Below are 21,964 nucleotides of genomic sequence, written 5' to 3'. Positions count from 1 at the left end.
CTTGGTCAATTGTATTCAAGTGAAATGTATTCAAACTAAATTTAGGTTTAAAAAATAATTTGTTAAAATAAAATTCTACACAAATATAAATAAAAAATATACATAAATGAAAATAATATATAAGTATAAAATATATAAAGAAATATAAGTATACAAATATAGCAAAAATAATGAAATATAAAAAAGGTTAAGAATTCAGCACTCCAGGCGATATATTTTAATAATTATATTTTTTCTATAACGCCTTCCTTTTTCATATTTCTTTAGTGTCATCAATTTTGTGGGATCTGTTAAAATTATTTCTTTTAGTTTTGTTATTCCGGAAATAAACTTTAAATATTTCCCTGGTAATATTGTATTCACTTGTTTGACGCAAAATTATATATTTTTTATATTTTGAAGCCTCTTTTTTATCAACGAGGGTTTATCTGGACTGGACCTACCGTTTTACGTGGGCTGCGAACCACGGCCCTTAGTATTAAACCTACCAACTGGCGAGTTACTAACTTAAAAATCATCCCACAAGACATCCGCTCTTACCCAGTCTGGTTACTAGCGTGACTGCCATCATTTTCCTTGTCGGATTTTACACTCTTGCCTAGGATAAATATTAAACAATTACAAACATAAATTTACGATCATGTCCCAGCAAGGTTCAACTTTCGCAACACTAGGTAGACCATCCTGTTGCCTTTACCGCCGCGCCAACTAAACCGGCTCCAAAAATATAATGAATACCTAACAATGACTTTAAATTTTATCCTGATTATATATTGGCCAATTAAAATGCTGAAAATGTATGTACTTTTTAAGATATTTCTCAAAATAAATCCCGTTAATGTAACAATTAAGTTTTTAATTAATGACACTGTAACACATATTCTATAATTATCTAAATCTGTTCTAGATAACTAGTACCTTTTAGGAGGATTTATTTATACAATGACATTATACAATTAATAGTGTTATCACTATCACTTATAATAAGTATATAATATATATATATATATATATATATATATATATAATAAATAGACATATATATATATATACACACATAAATATAAATAGATATATATATACACATACGATGACGATGATGATTTATGACAAGATTAATATAGTGCTTAATCCAAATAATTTAGTGACAACTAATGTAACACAGAAAAAATGCAGAACAAAAGATGAAGACTTTCTGCTATTTTATGACATCCAAAATAGCTAACAACCAACTTGCTTCTGTTCTAACACCTTTTAAACTAGTCCGTCATACGTTGTGATCGCAGCGCTACCTCTGATTGAACCGGGTAAAACATTTCCCCAAGGTCGCATATACAGTCGTATTTCTATTTTTTCTATGGTTCTATTCTTCTGTTCAATTGTTGTTCACATAAAGACCATCACTTTTAAATGGGTATGAAGATTTCATTAAAAATGCAAACTGCTATAAAAGTTACAATTTGGATCATGTGAATTCTATCATGTATATTTTTAGGTGCAAAAGTCAATGAATTCAAAGATTCATTATTATTTTGAGTATCTGAACGATCAATCATAGTGAATTCAAAGTCACAATCATAGTCACACAGATGAAGGGTTTCGTTATGAAATCCATCTAATGTATTTTTCCGGTTTATAAACAGCTATATCTCCTAAAGTAATTCAAATTTTGGAAAATCCTCTTAAGAACATATTCTTAAGGGGTTAAGCTTTGAAAATATGAAGAAAAATCGATTTTTCCAAATTTCGGGACTAGAATAACTAACCCCTTATTATATATCAGGGTCCTGTTAGATTAACGCGTAATATAAAGAATATCTTATCTCGAGAATTGCATAAATATTTAGTAAAATATAAATTATTTCGTTTGCAAGAATAACATTTCAAAATGTACCTCGTAAATGTCGGCCGTTATCTCTTGTACGAACAGTAAGCTAAGATATTCAAGGGTCAACACTAAGCAGGAATTGAAACAGCATTTGTGTAGAAGCGGGCAAAACCGTTCCAAATATGAGATGGAGCTCGTCACCAGGCCTTCTCGATATTTTCTCGTGTTTTTGTGGCTCGAATTGATCGGCTTCGGGGGCAGCTTCGCCCAGAACATAGTGGATAGTTCAAAGGTAAAACATATCACCATCTTTATACGACTACATTTAGTGAAATAAACGGTTAACATTACGCGCCTTGATCCTCCCGTATCACCACGTGCTCTTCTGATAACTTTTTTTAAATTGCTTATTATGAAATATCCGAGCAGTTTCGTAAGACAATTCGTAATGCCCTTATTAAATTTGTTTTTTTTAGTATATTTGTATATAAACACCAACAATGGGGCGATTTTTACTATTTTTCTTAAAAAAGTCTAGAAATTTTTTTAGTATTTCTTATAAATATTAAAAACCAAGTATAAAATTGAGTACAGAGAAGAAATTGTTATTAAAACACTATTATTTATTTATTATTAAAACACCCAAGTTTTATATGAAAAAACTATCTCATTTCCAATAGTTTTTATCACCAATTTTTGTGTTCTAGTCATATAGTGAAAATAGTTTTGTTTATTTACTTTTGTAAACTATGAAAATAATTGGTACCACTTCCTGTAATTACATCAGTCTTGATATAAAATTGATTGATAATAATTTAACTCCAAACATTTTTATTATATTTATGTATGCAGCTTATTTAGCATATATATTTATTAATATATTTTAAATAGTAATATTACTTCCTTTTGTATTTGTTCTTAATTATTAATTATTACTACCGAATTATGATCACATAACATAAAAGTGTCGAATTTATTACAAAAAAATAGCATTAAAAACGCTATTATTTATTTATTATCAATATACATAAATTTCAAAATACTCTATCTCATTTCCAATAGTTCTTATCAACCATTTTTGTGTTCTAGTCATATAGTGAAAATAGCATTTTGTTTATTTACTTTTATAAACTATGAAAATAATTAGTACCACTTCCTGTATAGGAGTTACATCACCCTGATATAAAATTCATTGATAATAATTTAACTCCAAATATTTATTATTTATTTTTATTATATTTATGTTTCTTAACACCGTTCAATAACTAAGTTTGCGAAAGAGCTCAATTTATTTAGCACATATATTTATTAACATATTTTAAATAGTAATATTACTTCTTTTTGTATTTGTTTTTTAATTATTAATTATTACCATTAAATTATGATCATATATCATAAAAGTGTCGAATTTTTACAGGAAAAAGTAATATTAAATAAACTATTATTTATTTATTATCAATATATACAAATTTAAAACTAAACTATCTCATTTCCAATAGTTCTTATCAACCATTTTTGTGTTCTAGTCATATAGTGAAAATAGTTTTGTTTATTTACCTTGATAAACTATGAAAATAATTAGTATCACTATAAGCTTGGATTTCATTTGGTGATTTTTCAGATTTTTGGATGATAATTTCACTCACTCACTTTTCAGTCACCTTTGAAACATTTTTTAATTCTTCATTCAAGTTGATGAGTTTTAGAATTCCCTTTCTTTGCACATGTTGCTGCAATTGTTTGTTTGTTATTAACAATTGCTAAACTTAATTATCATTTGATGGATGTGCTATCACTGATGCACTCCACTTAGTTTTTAAACTTGGCTCAGGTTTCAGTAAGTCCACGGTTCTAGTACCTGTTTCTTTGCAAAACTTTTAATTTCTTCACTGACCGTTGGTATCCTTAGATCTTTGTGGATGTCTTCATTTGTAATGTACCATGGGTCGTTAACGATGCTGCGAAATGCTTTTGGTAAGATTCTATCATATTTCAAACCGTGAGTCTATACTGGCTTGAAGACTGTTTTATTATTTTAAAAGCCCATCAGCCTCTCGGGCTACTTATGGTCGAATTACAATGTATTTTTAAATAAAGTATACAAAAAAAAAATGACATTCAAAAATAATATACTATACAAATTTCAATAGAGAAGTATTACAAAAGGTGTATCAATCCAGCGGCCGTTAAAAAGTTGAAAAGCATATCCAAATGCTTGGATTGGACCAGCTGTTTTAATGACCTTGGCATTCCGAGCTGTCGTCTCAGTACCTTAAACTTTTCACACTCCAGAAGGATATGCCTGACACTCTGTTGTGTTTGGCACTCGTCACATTGTGGGGGGTGTCTCTTCCTTTTAACAGATGTTCATGCGTTAGTCTGCTATACCCTATTCGCAGCAGAGCAAGGATGCTCAATTGAAACCTGTTAAGATTTTTATATTAAGAGATTGGTGAAAAACCCCTTTGATTTCCCACAACTTGTTATTTTCCATAAGGAGATCCCAATTTAGTTGATCCAATTTTTTGTATATAGTTTTATATGTATTTTAGCGTCTTCCTTACTGAATAGAACGCTCAGTTTGACTGAATCTTCCTTTCTGCTTGCCAGATAGTCGGCTCTTTCGTTACCGGGAATTCCCCTATGAGAGGGAACCCATAGATAATTTATTCTTACTCCCCTCCTCTCCAGTGTAGCTCTCTGATAGCTGTAACTAGAGGGTAGACTGTCTTTACTGAAATCAGACTGTCTAAAGAACTGTCATTGTCCTGAGTCATTGAGTCTGATTGAGAGTGTCATTGAGTCTGATACCACAAGTATTGATGCGCCCACCGACAGTCCATCCAGGTCAGATGGGGCCTTATAAAAAAAAGGGGGCCTTATAAAGCTCCGCGGATAAAATACTAGTAATTGTAGGAGATTTGGGTAGTATTCTTTGTCTAATACCTTCATGTCTTAATGGTCTATAGATATATTGGAGTACTGCCAGGGTGGTATTGTCGCAGTCCTGTTGACTGTAGCAGGTATTGTTGTTATCAGTCCATTGCAAATTCCACGAAATACTGATGACGGCCCTATATGCTTTCTTCTTGTAGTGTTGTTGTCTAGGTTGTTAGAGAAGAAGTAGTCGAACTGACTCAGCTCTGGATAAAATCTGAGAGAGCTTGCACAGTTCATGAGAAGGAGCTCTCGTCGTGATCCAAGTGCTGGAATTTCTGCCTCACATTGAAGGCTCTCAACCGGACAAATATACCGTCAATTTTCTAAACATAGCTAACAATATAACTAATTTCTCTGACATCCCGAACAAGTATTTTCTACAACGTTAATAAAACCATCACGCCGTTATCATCGAGCGATATAACCAATCAGACCGGCTCGGTATACGAATCCGCAAATATTTTGGCGCCAATTCGCGCGGAGCATAGCCTTCCAACCGTTTCGGCGATAATTTTGCAACATTTTGCCCGAAAAAAAAACCATAAACACGCCGATAACCCACATATAAATTAATTAAGAGATCCTTTAGCGCTCCAGCGACGGAAAGATCGCATCGTTGGCCTCTTAGACGATCGATTACGACAGCCGCGCACTATCGATCTCGTATATGACTTCTTTAAGATCGGAACGAACGCGGCCAGTAAACAGAAAACAAAATTTCGTTCGCATTATCGTCGAAATGCCGTCTAATAGCATCGAAAGCGTACGGTTCAGCGGCTCTGACATGTCCTAGATTGATATTTTAGCCGATTTTATAAATAGAACATTACTATTTGTTACAAACTAATGTAATATCTCGGGACTCGAATGTTATTAATTTAACCGACAGCGTTGTTTAAATGATATTGAATCTTCGTTTTATTTTCAGAATATTATCCAGAAGACTTTCGATGACACGGCCAAGAACGAAAAACCTCGACTACTCTACGATTACCAGACGGTAAGGTTATCTGATTACAAGTTGAGATTTTCAATTTTTTTTATTACCCTCAGTGGTTGGACAATAAGTATTTCTTATATGATAATCATTATGTACATGGCTTCAGTAATAACACTTCAGTAAGTGGTACTGTGGAAAATATCTTAATCTAAATCTTCCTTTGTGTATGTCCATTAGTCAGATCGGACGGTATTCAAAGTTTTAGTCCATCTACTTCACTGTTATCACATTTAGCTGATTGGCATGTCAATTTGGGATGCAGTGACACATATGTTACTGGCATTAACCTGAAAAACCGGCAGAACAAGTCAGATTTTACAGGTCTATTTCCCTGCTACCTGCGATATCAAAATTATTTGAGAAACTGCTGTTAAAACGTATTAAACCATTCATAGAAATACCAGATTTCCAGTTTGGATTTCGAAATCACCACTCGACAATCGATCAAGTGCTCAGAGTAATAGTGGTTGTTGAGAAGGTATTTGAAGAGAAGAAATACTGCCCTTGAACATTCCATTTGGGATTAATCTACAAAATCAGAAAATTGTTACAGCAGAACTATTGGCAACCGCTGGAATCATATCTTTTCGAAAGAGTCTCGCATGCCCCTTGCATTCTCAACATTTAAACCTATTTCAGCTGAAGTTGCTCAAGAAGTGTCTTGGAACCATTCCTATATCTGCTCTACACTGCTGATATACCAACAATAAAAGAAACAGTACTTGGAACACTTGCCGACCACATAGTTATCACGGCAAAAGATGTATCTCTGCCTAAGGCTATAGAAAAGGTACAAGTAGCAATCAACAAGATTAACAAATGGACTAGATATTAGAAAATACAGTTTAATCCCATTAATTGTAAATAATGTATTTTCTTTAGCGAAAAAAGCCGGAAAGGAATTACTGACACATCTGGTACACTAGTTGTGGGTTTTAGAGCGTTGTCACTCTGTATCGTTTCATTAGCAACGTAGTACGATGCATCCATTACAACACGCAACACTTGTTTTGAAACCGTGAATGATCACTAGATTTTCGAGAAGCTGGATTTTTTTTTCGAGAAGTAGAAGCAAACAGGCCTAAATAATAACTAGTGAAGCAATATCTTGTCTAACGATAAGTTTGATTTACATTCGACAAGCATTAGCTTATGTATTAACATTTTCGGTACAACTCGAAGTCGAATGAGCCCAAGTTTGGTGAATATGAATTTCTTATCGCAAGCTCAAGACAAGAAATTGAAATTTTTTATGAAGTTCTTTGCTAAATTTATGGAATTGGTAGCACTGCTATTTTGCAGTTACTGCCTGACCAATTTAAACAAATCCGTAACAAAACATTCCCTTTAAGACATTCCCTTCATATAGCACTACAAAAGAGCCTTTTTTGAGAAATGTTCACTATAATACATAATTTCAATTATATAATTCATAATTTAACAACATTAATTCTACTCTGATCTAAGAGAACAACATCTGTAAGACCAAGAGATTATTATTAAATATCATATAGATATAGATCTACGTATAAATTCCAGCAAACAGATAACGTTAAATATATGGGAATGCATTTTGATCGACGTTTAACATGGAAAAAACATATAATATAACATATAAGCACAAGCAGCTTGGGCCTAAACTAAACCAAATGTATTGGCTGATAGGGCGTAAATCTAAATTATCATTAGATAACAGGGTTTTGTTGTATACGTCAATAGGCCCATTTGGACCTACGGTATTGAACTGTTGGGCACTCCTATGAAATATAACATAGAGTCATCGTCGATGTCCCATATTACGTGTCCAACAAACTAATTCAGCGCGATATCCCCTTAGAACCCATAACGAGTATGATTCGAAGTGTTAGTGCAAAGTACTCGGAAAGACTTTTTTTTTGTTCTGGCCTAAAAACCAGGCGGTGGAATGCATGACGCATACCTGGTCGCGGAGACTTGCCCTGGAGTGACAAGTTGGACCGGGTTATGTGGGACTGCCTCTGGGCTTACCAATACACTAAACCGAAACCGCCTCACAGCTGACCCCTGTGGATCGCTACTGCTACTGCATTAAATTTGGGGATATGGCACCCGCTGATCGGGCAGCCGTTATTGAGCACGAGGGCCCGGCGATTCTATTGATTCGCGAACCTAAGTTAACACACAACTGGGTACTGTTGTATGGGGGCAAAAGTTAGGACTGTAGCGACGGATGAGGTCGTTTCAGCCTGGAAAAGGGGGGGAGCTTGGCGGTGACGCGGTGCTAAGCTCCCAGCATGTCGACCAGCTCGCGAACAAGCGCATTTTCAGAAGAACTTGCGCTGAGTTGTTGTTTGTGGAATGATTGAGATATGAAGTGCTTGATTTCTGGAGTATCAGTTTCCCTATGAATTTGATTATTTCTGACAAACCATGGAGCGTTTAATATTCTCCTGAGGAGCTTATTTTGGGAAACTTGAAGCCGTTTGACCTTTGGGTGTAACAAACTTGAAGTAGACATTAGATCCGTAGATGAGTACGGACCGAATTAACATCTTGTAAAATAAGCATTTGATGGAGATGGGAAGTCTGCTAGAAGGGCAGATCAGAGAAAATAGCAGGTTTGCTATCCCCGAACCTTTTTGGATTGATTTCTGGATTTGGGAATGCCAACCGAACCGCCGCGGGTTGATTTGCAACCTCCAGAATTTGAACCACTTGACGCATGATCGAGCTGCTTCCGTAAACGTTCATGAATTGTAACTTCGAACCTGGCGGCCGTGTAGGAAAGACTGTTAGTGCATCCGAATACATTCGCCAAACAGTTAAATGTGCCATGTGTGTGTTAAACGACAGTGTAGTGCATAGGCTCAAACGCAAATTACCATATGAACTGATTGACAGACATATAGAATGAATAGAAGTTAGGATAGACTTTAGAATAAGTTAGTAGTATATGGAATAAGATTTAGATTATAAGTTTGTACAGCAGATGACTTACTGAAGCGATCTTCTACATGCCAGGATGGTTATATTGCCTTATTGCCCACGGGCAGATTGTTGAAGTTCTATGAGATTAATTAAAAAAATATCTACGTAATAACGCTAAATCCAATTTCAGCGAGTTGTTGCATACAAAGATTTAATCGATTCGAAATGTTTACTGGAAATCCTATCCAACGAAGAAAGCGTCTTGAGCCAGAGGCTAGCAAACAATGGTAACCGCTCTGACGGCCTCAAGCCTGTATCCGTCAGCAACAAGTTATCTAAAAGAGAGGTAATTGTTTTTGAATTATACAAAATCATCCATTAAACCATTAAACAATTCTAGATATGGCGCTTGGCAGGTCAAAGAATCCTGGATTTTTGTCGGGGGTTTCCCACGTACCTCGTGCAAAATAACCAGCAAGATGCGCAAAGTACCGCAACCATACTGTACGTGCAGAACGACTTTCCCGTCGTAGAAGAAATGACTAGGAAACGACGAAGAAGACGCGAAGCGAGACAATACGGCGGCGTACGAGGCCAGACCCAATCGCAGTACCTCAACTACGGAAACAACCCGCAGTCCGGAAAGGCGGAAGCGGAGAGCACCATCAACGGAACCAAGGCAGTTGTCTGTAAGTTCCAGTTAATTGCGTTTTCTTGTTAATGTTTTAAAATCTACATTCCTCCATCCAGCTGGAACAAGCGGAATGGGACAAGCACAAAGTCAAAGTTCTCCAATAGACTGTGGCGAGTGTTTGGGAATCAGGTTCCAAGATCAAACGCTCCAATATGGCCGAGGATCGGGGGGAATAGCCCCAGAACGTCTCAGCACCTCCGGCGGCGGAGGCTATCCGGGTGGCGAAGCCCCAGACCAAATACGTTACCCTGCAGGACCTGGAGGCGCTGGATATCCTGGTGGAACATCGGGACAACCAGGCGCTGGGCAAGCTGGAGGACAAAGTGGCGGCGCTTACCCTGGACAAGGTGGCCAACCTGGAGGAGTTCGATATCCTGACGGTGGTGCTGGACAACCTGGAGGAGCTGGCTATCCTGGAAGTGGAGCTGGACAACCTGGAGGAGCTTATACCGGACCGGGTGCACAACCTGGGGGAGCTGGATATCCTGGCGGTGGTGCTGGACAACCTGGAGGAGCTGGCTATCCCGGAAGTGGAGCTGGACAACCTGGAGGAGCTTATACCGGACCGGGTGCACAACCTGGGGGAGCTGGATATCCCGGTGGTGGTGCTGGACAACTTGGTGGAGCTGGATATCCCGGCGGTGGTGCTGGACAACCTGGAGGAGCTTATACCGGACCGGGTGGACAACCTGGGGGAGCTGGGTATACCGGTGGTGGTGCTGGACGACCTGGTGGAGTTTATACTGGACCGGGTGGTGCTGGATACCCTGGAGCTGGTTCGGGACAATCTGGTGTTGGCGCTTATCCTGGACAAGGAGGAGCTGGATACCCAGGCGGAGTTTCTGGAGGACCTTATCCTGGACAAGGTGGTCAACAGGGAGGCGTCGGATATCCCGGAGGCTCTTCTGGACGACCTGGTGGTGGCACTTTTACTGGACAAGGCGGCCCGCAGGGCGGTGCTGGATTCCCCGGTGGCGTTTCTGGACAGCCAGGGGGATATTATAATGGACATGGCGGTCAGCAAGGAGGAGGCGGATTCCCCGGAGGAGCTTCTGGGCAACCTGGAGGATCTTATCCCGGACAAGGTGGTGTTGGATACCCTGACGGTACTTCTGGACAACCCGGTGGTGGTGCTTACCCTGGACAACCTGGCGTCTCGGGAGGTGGTGGATACCCTGGCAATGTTTATGGACCAGGTGGTTGCGCTACATCTGGCCGCGGTGGCTGTGCAGGTAATTGAAGTAATGATACATGTACGCCTGGCTTTTTCATAAACAAAAATGTTTTGTAGATCGCGGAACATTTGGAGGAAACTTAGATGGACATTATCAGGCACAGTCCGGTCAGACGGGTCGGTTTGCTGGTACTTTTCAAGGTACTTTCGAGACAGGATCTGGCGCATACGGTGGACAGGCTGGACACGGAGCCGGTGCTAACGTTCCTGGAGAGCTGCTAAAGCCGGGCGCCGCGGGTGTAGTTTATCCCGGAACAAGTCAGCCAATCGGACCACCTGGTGGAGTTTCGAGCACCGGCAGTGGTTATCCGCCTTCTCCGGGCGCTGGTTATCCAGGTGCATCAGGAGGCGGTTTTCCAGGTGCTTCGGGTGGTGGTTTCCCTGGTACAGGAGGCGCTGGCGGTCAAACTGGATATCCAGGACCTGGCGGACAATTAACCGGGTATCCGGGAGCCGCACCCGGTGTAGGTGGTGGTATTCCCGGATCGGCTGGTGTTGGAGGTTATCCTGGAACATACCCCGGTACTGGTGCAGGTCCTTCAGGAGCGCCCGGTGGTGGTTACGTCACGGGTGGCGGTCCTGGTTATCCTGCTGGTGGTGCTGGAGTAGCCGGTGGAACTGGTTACCCAGGTGGTGCTTCAGGTCAAATTGGTGGCCCCGGTGGAGTTGGATTTCCGGGCGGAACTACGGGACATGTTGGAGCTCCTGGCACTGGTGCTTATCCCGGTGGGGTAATATTTCCGGGCGGTGGTCAACAAAACGTTCCTGGTGGGCAAATAGGTGGAGGAAGCTTCCCAAGTGGAGGCTATACCGGTACCGGTGGTCCAGCTGGAGGCCCTACTACGGGTGGTGGATATCCGGGAAGTCAAGCAGGAAGTTATCCTGGAAGTGCTGGCGGCTACCCAGGACAATTTATCGGTGGAACTGGTGTATCAGGTGGTGGTGTCGGAGGTGGATACTCCGGAGGTTCGGTTCCTCCAGGTGGAAACGCAGGATATCCCGGTAGTTACCCTGGAGCCGGAGCCGGAGGTCAAACTGGTGGATTTTTAGGTGGGCCAGGTGGGCCTTCTGCTGGAATTGGCAGTGGATATCCAGGAGCTGTTCCTGGTACAGGCGGTTATCCTGGAGCTGCGGGAGGAACGGGTTATCCAGGTAGTTTATAATTTTAATTGTATCGAGTCGTAGGAATTATTAAAAGACATCTAATAGGCTACGGGTACCCCAGCGGCGGAGGATTTGGCTATCCATCAGTACAAGGGGGAGCTCAAGGTACAGGGGTAGGTGGACAATATCCTGGTCCAGGTGGAGTTAGTGGACAAGGTCAAGGATATCCTGGTGGAGGCCAAGGATATCCTGGTCAGGGTGGAATTGCCGGACAAGGTCAGGTATATCCTGGTGGAGTTGCTGGTGCAGGTCAAGGAGCCGTTGCTGGACAAGGTCAAGGTGTCGTGCCACCAGGTCAATACGTAGCTCCAGGTAGGCAAGGTAATCGTTATTAAAACCGCCATTAAACTGGTGCTTTAAATGTTAAGGTGGGGCTGGCGAATGGATAGACGGTAAATGGATACCGGCCGATGACGATTCCGACTCGCAAGTGTTAACATCAGTACAACAATCCAACAACGAAACGATAGCCAACGCCGAAGCTCATGGCAAATACCTAGGCGGTACGTCTCAGTCGCAGGTCTCTGGTACGTATACAGGGTCAGGTTCGTTCAGCGCGTCAGCAGGTTCAGACGATGGAAAGCGCGGAGCCTTAACAGAAGTACACGGTGGTAAAGGTGGTGCCCAGAGCAGTGCTCAAGGCCGTGGCGGCGCTGGCAAGTCCCAGGCGGAAGTCACTCTGGACTCTGAGACGGGCGATACTCTGTCAACGGCGCAAACCTCAGGTAAACTCTCATTGAAACCCATACAATATCATTACTACTAACATCTCCCGGTTATAAAGGAATCCAACACGGAACCCAAACCCAAGTACAAGCCAGCGAGAAAGGAGGGCTGGCCGACGCCCAAGCCAACGGACCCGGCGCCACGTCATCTCAAGCCCAGATCGGTTTCACCCCTTACGACGAAAACGAAAAGGACAACCAAATATCCCCGTTCACGGGCGGCGGTACCGCGGCGGCGCAAAGCGGCAGCCGCTCCGGGATGACGCAGACCGAGATCCAAGGGCATTTCAAGTTCGGCATCCGATACCAAGGAGCCGCCCAAGCTGGTTCCGGAGCGACGGCACTACGCAACCTCACCGAGCCCAGCGGCTTCTTCAAACCCATCAATTTCACGGTCGCCAAGGTCACTTACAACCGTCAGTCTCAGAGCCAGAAGGCCGTGGTGAATTTACCACCGAAAACAGAACCCAAACCGGATTTAGAACGATCCGAATCGAGAGAGGTGAATATTGATAAAACCAATCTATGTTAACACTAAAAGCACGTTTAATTTACGTAATGATAGTAAAAATAAAAAAAACATACGAAAGATTATCACAATCATAAACAATTTTTGTTACTAGTTTATATTTTAAATCTCTTTCTCAGCCAGATGTAATTCTGGAGGTCAAAAGACCGCCAGATCAATTAGATACCATTTATTTCTGCTTATATATGACACTTGTAACACACAACCCAGATAAGCAACGTTATTTTTAACAAATAATTAAAATGAGCCCAACAACTAATCGTTAAAACCATTTTTTTAGAAGCTGTTCGATATGGAGGTGGAACACACACACGAGACATTGCCTCCTCTGCCACCAGAAGAGTACACAACGACTGAAGTTGCGGAAACCACCACTTTTGTTCCCACCACGACTACCCCCATACCCACCACCACAACCACTACATTACCGCCACCTATCAACGACTACGACGACTATGCTGATTACAACGATGACGACTTTTCGAACGAGGAAGAGAACGAGCAATTTGTTCAAAGCAGTATGCCGTCCCGGAAGAATTTAGTGACGTCATCGCGTCGAAACTCGGAAGTAAGATCTTCCCCCAGGATAGTGACGCAAAGCTCGCCAACTCAGAAGCAACACATAGTACTGGATCCTTTAGAGAAACTAGACGCGACGGTGCATCAGAGCAAGGGCGATTTTCCTGACGATGGGGCGGTATTGAATCCAGGACAAGTTATTCCAGGTAAATTATTTACGACCATTAATAGTTTAAGGTTACTGAATACCGATTAAAACTTTTCGATAGGTTCGCCAGGCTTCCAAATACCTGCTGGATTCCGTGGAAAAGTAAAGTCAATAGCCAACGGACCGAACACTTACGCTATAGGTAAAAATGCGCAAGCACAAAGCGTAACTCTATCACCGGGAAATGGTAGGATCTATTACACTCGTCCACTCACTTCTGGGACGAAACCCGTGTACGCTGTATCCACGAGGACACTATACAAAAATGGGAACTACGGCACAGGTTATACTTATCAGCCCGCTTACAACCCAGTACAATACAGAGTTAAGAGCGGTACGATATTGCCCAATTTCGTCTCGGTCAGCAAATCCGAGGCTGGCTCCCAGAATGTAAAGACGGGAAAGAGAACGCCGAACGTGTACTATACGCAGAGCTCGTCTTGCGGCATGTTCACCAACTCCTGCATATACGTGGACGGTAAAAAGACCTGTTTCCCCGTCCGCAAAACCAACCCGGACGGCAGCCTGATGAGTTGCTGATGATTCCGGTACCAAGTTCCTAACGTTCGCCTAATTTCAACGATGTGTCTTTGATTATTTAACAAAAGGCATACAGGTCCTGACCCAAAATAAATTATTTAATATGTTAGAATGCTCAAAGTGCCCAGTCGAGCATTTACAACATGGTTACTGTACACAAATCGACATGTAAGTTTCTAGTCTCTAGGATTCCATTATTTTATGAACGTATTAATTGACTTTTTTAGCAATGAAATTAAAACACCTTTTCTATTTTCGGTATTTTTTATTTCACAATTATTCCAAACTTTGTATGGATATTATGTTCTCCCATCTATGTTGGTATTAAAGCTCTTTTGTTTGTATTTAGTAACGTCAGTGATTCAAGAACTGGGGTCAGTTCCTGTTCTAAAAGTCTTGGTTACTCACAACTGAACTTCAGTGCAATCAACACCAAAAAAAATATTTCTTACAATTAATTATACATAACGTGAACCAGGAGATATTTAATTATAAATCGACTTCTTTGACTACTCAAATGTGAATATTTCATACAATGCTCTCTAACTGCATCATAATGTGGTGGGCATACAACCTGAGAAAATATATTTTCCAAGAACCTTAACTCATCAAGGGATTCATAAATGGTCCTAATATATACTCATAAACCCTGAAAGGTCTTTAGGTAAATAATGCCCCCAAAAAGGGTATGCTATGCATTAAAAATGAATTTACAAAGTTTATATATGAACGAAAACTACAGGGCTGTTTGCTTATCAATCAGCTTACTCTCCAATACAGAGTTAACTGGTTCAGTAGGTCTCAATTTCATCTTAGCCAGCAAACTTGAAGCTATAATGCCAATGATAGAACATAGTACTTTGACCAGTTTCTTTGACCGAAAAACTAAATTTAGCCTACTGAGCTACTAAACCCTGGTATAAACTTTCTTAATGTTTTCCCAACTTCAACAATCAGTTTTTTGGTTATTTAACAAAGATATAGAAGCTCTGATCCAAAGTAAATTTTTAATCTCGAATCCCATTATTACAAGACCTTATTAATTTAATAACTCTTCTTAACGACATTAAAACACCTTATATTTTCGGACTTTTTTATTTCACAATAATTCCATTACGAACAAAAATCATTGAGATAAACTCAGTTAACATATACATATATATTTTTAATCTAACAGACTAGCTCGTAATCTGGTAAGACCGTTAGAATTTGACCTAAAACCATACGTGTTATCACCCAGTTAAGATTACAAGAAATAAATAATTTTTTTCCCGACCAATGCGGAGTTTCGTAACGATCTTTTTTTCGCGATGGATTGCAGATAGCAGTATTTTGACCCTGGCACATCGCACACTGGCTGGCACAAAACCGTTCGCCAGGAATGAGGTCGGTAGGTTGAGACCAAAGGCGGAACTGTTCGGAAACGAAATTCGGATTTAAGGCACACAATTCCGAGAAAAAAAATGTCCCTATTGCTTCAACTTCGCAGATTCGTTAGGCCTATGTACATACTTTGCTCGAACAGGACAGGGTGATGGAGGGGGGGGGGGAGTTAGGAAGGAAAGGTAAAGCAATACAGTACAAGACCATTATCTCACTAGTAATATAACAGTGGATACGAAATTTTGTTATGTATTAATCAGAATCTCCAATAAATTATCTCTAATATTCGAAGGTCTAAAATATTAACTTCAAACTACATAACAATAACCATCGGAAGGAATATATATTAGTTGGATCATTGTCCTGTTTAAACCTAATTCACTGATCGTAAAATATATCCAAACATTACGAAAATCAAGCTAGGCCCTGATCGTTGTCGAACCTATTACAAGGTGAGTTATTTAACAACGCTTTCTTAACTGTTCCAGACTAGATGTGTAATGATGAAGTAATTTATTTTTATATAACTGATTCATTGATAGTATTCTAGTCTTGATAAAATTAAAATTACAAAAATATACATCTTTTACCGCATACATCGCATTCGAGAAATACATTCACACCATCCTTATCTAAAAGCAGCGATTCCTAAAGTTGGTATTGTGAAACATTTATTAAGGATTCCTTGAAATTATTTATTGTTGGCTATTAAATAATAGTGACCCACAGTTATATATTCTAAAATAGTACAAAATATTTGACGAGAAGAATCCATTAGGGTTATTTATTTAGGCAATTAGGTAATTAAAATAGAATTACTTTTATATGCTCTTTCTTTAAAAATAGTTCGCTGACGACAACCAAGCTAAAATAATACTTGCATTTTAAAAAAAGGTAATATCAAGAACAAATATATTATTTTTCAAAGACACACTAATGATGAAAATACCACTAAGTCATTGTTCCTGCAAAGTTCCCTAAACTTAGATAAACCATTCATGTTGAAATCAGTTGGCTGTAAACCTGGGAAAGATTAGCACATAAAGTTGCATCAGTGCAAGGTTCAAACAACACTATACATGGTGGAATTCACAAAATATCTGAAGATATTGAATATGAACCCATACACTGAATGCTGGAAATATGTTATCAATAGTACTTATATCTTTAGAGGAAAAACTTATTGGAGGAAATATATACAGACCAGAAATTAAAAAAAACTACATCACGGTATAATAGCAGCCATTGTGTATTGTAGCATTACACCCTCGTAGTAAAAATGCCATTTAATCTGAAGAAAGTTCTTGATGAAGCTGTAAATATTATGCATTTGAACGAAATCCAATGCCTTTCATCAGGTAAAGTTTGAAACTGCTTATAAAAACTTTCCTTGCAAACTGAATATTATCCATGTCTGCTCGATTACATAGATTATATATAAACTTGCAAAAAACCAAATTCAGATGGATTCTACCACAGACATGTGTATAAAAATTAACCAGAAAACTATTATTAATAAAACAGTAGAGCAATTGCATTATTATCACTAAAAATATTTCTAAAAGTTTTCGTTCTTATTTAAACTGTAAAAAAGTGGTAAATTTATGCGTGCCTGTGGAATTACATAAAATAAAAAATTTAGGAACCTCTGCTTTAAAGTATAAGTAACACGAAACTCCAACCGATGTCATAGAAATTAACATCTACATTCATCATTTGGTAAAATAATATAATTTCTTACTCTATGGGGAGTAGATATTAATTCGTATGATAAGGGATGAGAGAGATACTGAGAGAAAACGCCTGAAAATAGAACGAAGTATTTACAGGAAGTCGTTCAAGTCGTCCTCTGCGTCGCTGCCAGATTTGGATAGAGTGGCTGAACGATGGGCCAACAATGATGCCGAATTTTGGTTACGCAATCTAAAAAAATACAATCAATAAGTTCCGTTTTAAAAATAACACCTTCATTCTTCCATGGAGATTTTCGACAAGGGAGGGTCGATGTTGAAATGGAACGACTAACAGTGTGTGAGGCATTTTCAATGTCTACTTCATGTTATGTTGACGTTTAGCACTTAAGACCACGCCTGCCCTTATTGAAAAACCCTGCAAATACACAACAAAGATGGACTTACCATAGCGAGTATTATACATGCTAGGAGGAAGTCATCCTCTGTTAGTTAACATGCGGAGAATGAATATATACAAAAAAATAAATTATACAAATCGCACGATGCCTCTATCATGCAACTAAAAAGAGTTTAAAATAAAGCTAGTGGTTAGTTAGTTCGACAAGAAGCCTCCGTCTCAACTCACAATATTACTTACACCCTCAGTATCCTCTTCAAAAAGCGCCATCTCTTCACCGCCATCCTCCTTCTCCATACTAAAGGCATTATTACAAGAATATAATTTTATCATATACAAAGCATATACGAGGGGAGCCCCCCCTAAAAAAAATTGGATCAAGAACATGCTGCTATTCGTAGAATGTAGAAGAGTTTCGCTATGTAAGTATAGAGACCTTAGCCAAATTACTGTAAACTTATATTGTTAAACAGAAAGCTTATTTTTGAAAATTGTGAAAGGCTAGCAGTCTGTTAGTCAATTTTTGTTCTAATTGTTCTTTATCTATATATACTACCAATAAAAATTATATTAAAATTAAATTATTTAATAACCTGTTAAACACTGAAGTTGAAGAGGAATGCTCAGTTAATACTGAATGTAAATAATTACCCATTGAGTGATATTTTAGGTAATTAGGACATTAGACAATTAATTTAAAGCATTTAGGACAACGAAATTTTAAAGAGTAGCAAATATTTAGCATACTTTCGCAGAGAAGTTTGAAACAAAAAGCTGTATATCATTAATATCACTAAAATGTAGTACTATGACCTATAGGTATTAAGTTGGTACATTAGGTCGGTATGTGAAGGAAATGGGCTTGATGCAGCTAATTTAGTAACTGCATTAGAAGGTAATAGTCATTATGCCAGAAAAAAAAATAGATAGATAGTAAAATTCTCCACTGTATATAGTATCAGAAAACGGAAATTGCACACTTCAAGGCATAATCGAAATCAAGAGAATTCAAGAAAAAAGTAAAATGAATCAATTTGGAGATAGCCATACGCAGCTAAATATATTTGTAGCAATAAATATAAATATGTCCATTAGAGTACAGGAAAAAAGCGATCAGAACTCATGAGTTTTTGAGAGAACTCCTCATTTTTAGATATATTGAAATAAATTTTGTAACTTCGTAATTTTTGTTTCTACTCATATCTTTGAAAAAAAAAATATATATATATACATTAAACATTGATGATAATGAAAAATTAGATCATTATCACCAAAAAAGATCCAACTAAGCCTCCCAGACCAAAAATCTCTTTTGATGTCTCATAGAATTATGCGCCAGGAATAATCAAATGTTTTTCAATTTTCAATTTTTTTAATTTCAAAGCAAAAATCCGATTTCCTTTGGGTCCTCCCTCGTATATACACTATCTAACAATTAGCAAATTTTTAGTGTATGTTGAAAAGAAATGATTTCAAATAGTCTCCAAATTAGTGATCAGTATCTTCCACCTCGTAAGCTCATACATACCTAGTGTGCAAATGTTGCAGCTGAACCTGGAAACTGTCCACTTGTTCCTGTAATTCGTCATTGGCTCTCTGTAACTTTCTAGTGTGATTCTGGGAAGCGTCCAGTTCATCCTCAATGGCTGCCAGATCTTTCTTCAGGTCTTCCACACGAACCCGTAGCTTCTTCACTTCTGCTTCATACTGTTCGGCGCGTCGCACTGTATGGGACAACTCAGTAACCTTATCCTGCAGCATCTTCTTCAGTTTATTTTGGGAATGTTTTAAATCGGACATTTCCTGAATTAACCGTGCATCAACGAAAGGAAACAGGAAAATATGGGTGCTATTACCTTGGTCTTTTCGTACAGTTCCTGTTGGAGGTGGCGAATCTCCGCATCCGAAGTGCTCAAAGTACGATTACCTTTACGTTCAAGACGCTCCTGGAGGTCCCTCACCTCCGTCCTGAGTTTCTTGTTCTCGCGCTCCAAGGAGAGTTTATCTGTCTCTAGGCGTTCGCGTTTGCCCCACTCTGACGCGTTCTCCGCTTGAAGTCGCTCCAACTATAACAGAAATACAATAGGAAATAATCACTACTAAAAATAAATGAATACTTACCTCTCCTCTCAGATCATTCAACTTCTTATCCATACCCTCCCTGCTATTGGCTTCATCCATCAGGTCGGACTTAATAATCTGGATCTCCTTTTCATGGTCGTCCTGGAGCGACAACAATTCTCGCATGGCCTCCTGTTTCGCTTCCCTCAGTTCGTCACATTTTTCTTTTGCTTCTTGCAGCTCGTTCGTTAAACGTTCAATGTTCCTATGTAACGACGCCTTCTCTCTGAAATTCAAAACACACATCAGACATACACCAATGTTGAAATAATAGCTTTACGTACTCTCGTTCGATATTGATCGTCTTGGAAGCTTCTTCCAGCCGCAACTGCAGCATGGACACCTTCTGAATAACGTAATCCTCGTCTACGGCCGCATCTCGTTCGAGATTAGGGGTAGATTGAACTAAAGCTTCGCCGTCTTTTTCTTTGGTCTCTAAGTTCACGGGAGATGTGCTGTCGCACTCGGGATTGCTCTGCGACGAGGAAACGCCGTTTTCACGTTCGTGTTCCCGCAAAAGATCACGTAAAGGCGAGGCGGTGCCCCTGACAGAGTTGTCCTTTAGCGGAGAACCGTTGCTGAAGTTAAAGTCCTTCAGCGGGTCGTCGCCCAAGGCTTCGAATATTTGACTGTCAAACTGGCCAGCATGTTTGAGCAGTAACAGGTGAATCTTTTCGATTTCCTTCTTCAACTGATCGTTTTGTGTTTCCAAGTCCTCCTTTTCGCGCTTGTACCCGCAAGCTTCTTTCATCGACGTTTCTAATTTGGATCGCAGTTGCTTGCACTCTTCACGCGCTTTATTCCTTTCGTTCCTCACCTTGGACCACTTTTCTCTCCAGTTGGCTGTGCAATCAGACCACCACCTCATGGTCTTTTCCATTTGTGCAGCTCTGCCTTTAGCTTCTTCCAGTTCTCTTTGTCGTAACGCCTTGATAACAATGATATTCTTCACGTTATATAATTAATTTTATTAGTAATTTACCTCATTGGCCTCCCATTCTGTAACATCTCCTATTCTAGATGATACTACTGATGCAGTATCATGATCTCTAGGGTGTTTTCTAGATGAAGTACCTCCACTAGTACTTTGCGCCATGTTTAGATGATTTACTTTATATCTTCACCTAGATAAAAATATTTAAAATAACAGAGAAGCGTTGACTGGTTTTAGACAATAAACAAACACAAATCCAATCTGGAAGCCAGTTATTCAGATAAAAGAATCTTATAAAAACTATGAATAATTATATAGTATAGTTATCAAAAATAATCCTTGTGTCTTGAGGATGTTCCAACAGAATCACATCTGCCATCTTCAGGTGTTCTTATATTTCCGCCTCGTTACACGAGCATAATTTTCAACGTCGTCAAGATAATAACGGTTTGGATTATATACTGTATTAAAAACAGTCATATTAAACATGTGAATATGTTAAAAGATTTGAGAATATTGCCATTATTCATTGTGATGGTATGAAAGTGACCTATTTTATCAACTTCTCTTTAGCAATAACTGATTCCAATTGTGTATGGTATGGGTTTTATCTATACCATTTACCAAACATTTAAATTATAATATCAATTAACGAAAATAAGAAGAATATAGGTGGAAAAATTGAATAACAGTATCTAGAATAGATTTCGCTTAAAAATAATATTAAAAACATATCTACACCGATCTAGGGCTTGCAAGACGGAAAAAATGTATGATTCATATCATTTCTGATATAAGTACATTCGAATTAAACAAAATAAAACTGTATTCGATGAGTCTTACCTAAAATATATCCGTTTTAATAGGAATTCACATGGTTTTCACTAATTTTCACAATTTTTTTCTATTGTAAATAAACAAAACTATTCTTATTGACGTATCTAACCGCCTGGTATCTGTCAACCAGATATCACGTACCGTTTATAAAAATAAGCGGCATTGTCGAGTTTTACACATGTTTAGATATTTACACTCGACAATCGATTTAAAAAATGTAGAGTTCAATTAATTAATTAATTGTAGCAACTTAAGACTAATATCACATTACATAAAACTACTATAAAAACCATGTTCAAGTTAAAAATTC

General features: G+C 38.8%; 2 protein-coding genes across 7 annotated transcripts; one reads left to right on the top strand and one right to left on the bottom strand.

Moving 5' to 3' along the window:
- Window positions 1-1,885: 1,885 nt before the first annotated feature.
- On the top strand, window positions 1,886-14,542 carry LOC143203543 (uncharacterized). Of its 2 annotated transcripts, none has more exons than XM_076415730.1 (11): window positions 1,886-2,120; window positions 5,697-5,768; window positions 8,866-9,021; window positions 9,076-9,364; window positions 9,426-10,601; window positions 10,661-11,755; window positions 11,813-12,079; window positions 12,136-12,492; window positions 12,552-12,994; window positions 13,305-13,746; window positions 13,810-14,429. In XM_076415730.1, the coding sequence occupies exons 1-11, from the start codon at window positions 1,902-1,904 to the stop codon at window positions 14,286-14,288; spliced, it is 4,995 nt and encodes a 1,664-aa protein (XP_076271845.1). In that variant the 5' UTR covers window positions 1,886-1,901; the 3' UTR covers window positions 14,289-14,429. The 2 variants fall into 2 exon arrangements, with proteins under 2 accessions (XP_076271845.1, XP_076271844.1); XM_076415729.1 differs by having other exon boundaries at window positions 1,888-2,120; window positions 13,302-13,746; window positions 13,810-14,542.
- An 822-nt stretch (window positions 14,543-15,364) lies between these two features.
- On the bottom strand, window positions 15,365-21,796 carry LOC143203545 (coiled-coil domain-containing protein 102A). Of its 5 annotated transcripts, none has more exons than XR_013007368.1 (9): window positions 21,661-21,796; window positions 20,866-21,007; window positions 20,168-20,811; window positions 19,884-20,109; window positions 19,619-19,828; window positions 19,291-19,565; window positions 17,991-18,060; window positions 17,810-17,924; window positions 17,454-17,594 (listed from the first exon to the last, which is right to left on the bottom strand). XR_013007368.1 is itself a non-coding variant. In XM_076415738.1 (8 exons), exons 2-8 carry the CDS (start codon window positions 20,977-20,979, stop codon window positions 17,586-17,588), a joined length of 1,536 nt encoding a protein of 511 aa, XP_076271853.1. In that variant the 5' UTR covers window positions 20,980-21,007; window positions 21,661-21,796; the 3' UTR covers window positions 15,365-17,585. The 5 variants fall into 5 exon arrangements, 3 of the variants coding, with proteins under 3 accessions (XP_076271853.1, XP_076271850.1, XP_076271852.1); XR_013007369.1 differs by having other exon boundaries at window positions 18,003-18,060; XM_076415738.1 differs by lacking the exon at window positions 17,810-17,924 and having other exon boundaries at window positions 15,365-17,594; window positions 18,003-18,060.
- Between the last annotated feature and the right edge of the window lie 168 nt (window positions 21,797-21,964).

The sequence above is a fragment of the Rhynchophorus ferrugineus genome, unplaced genomic scaffold (genome assembly GCF_030347505.1).
Source record: "Rhynchophorus ferrugineus isolate W39M unplaced genomic scaffold, kcgeb_rfMv2 rfM10, whole genome shotgun sequence".
Classification (NCBI taxonomy): Eukaryota; Metazoa; Arthropoda; class Insecta; order Coleoptera; family Curculionidae; genus Rhynchophorus; species Rhynchophorus ferrugineus.
Note: the sequence above shows the minus strand (reverse complement) of the source record. Positions and strands in the feature narration are given on the sequence as shown.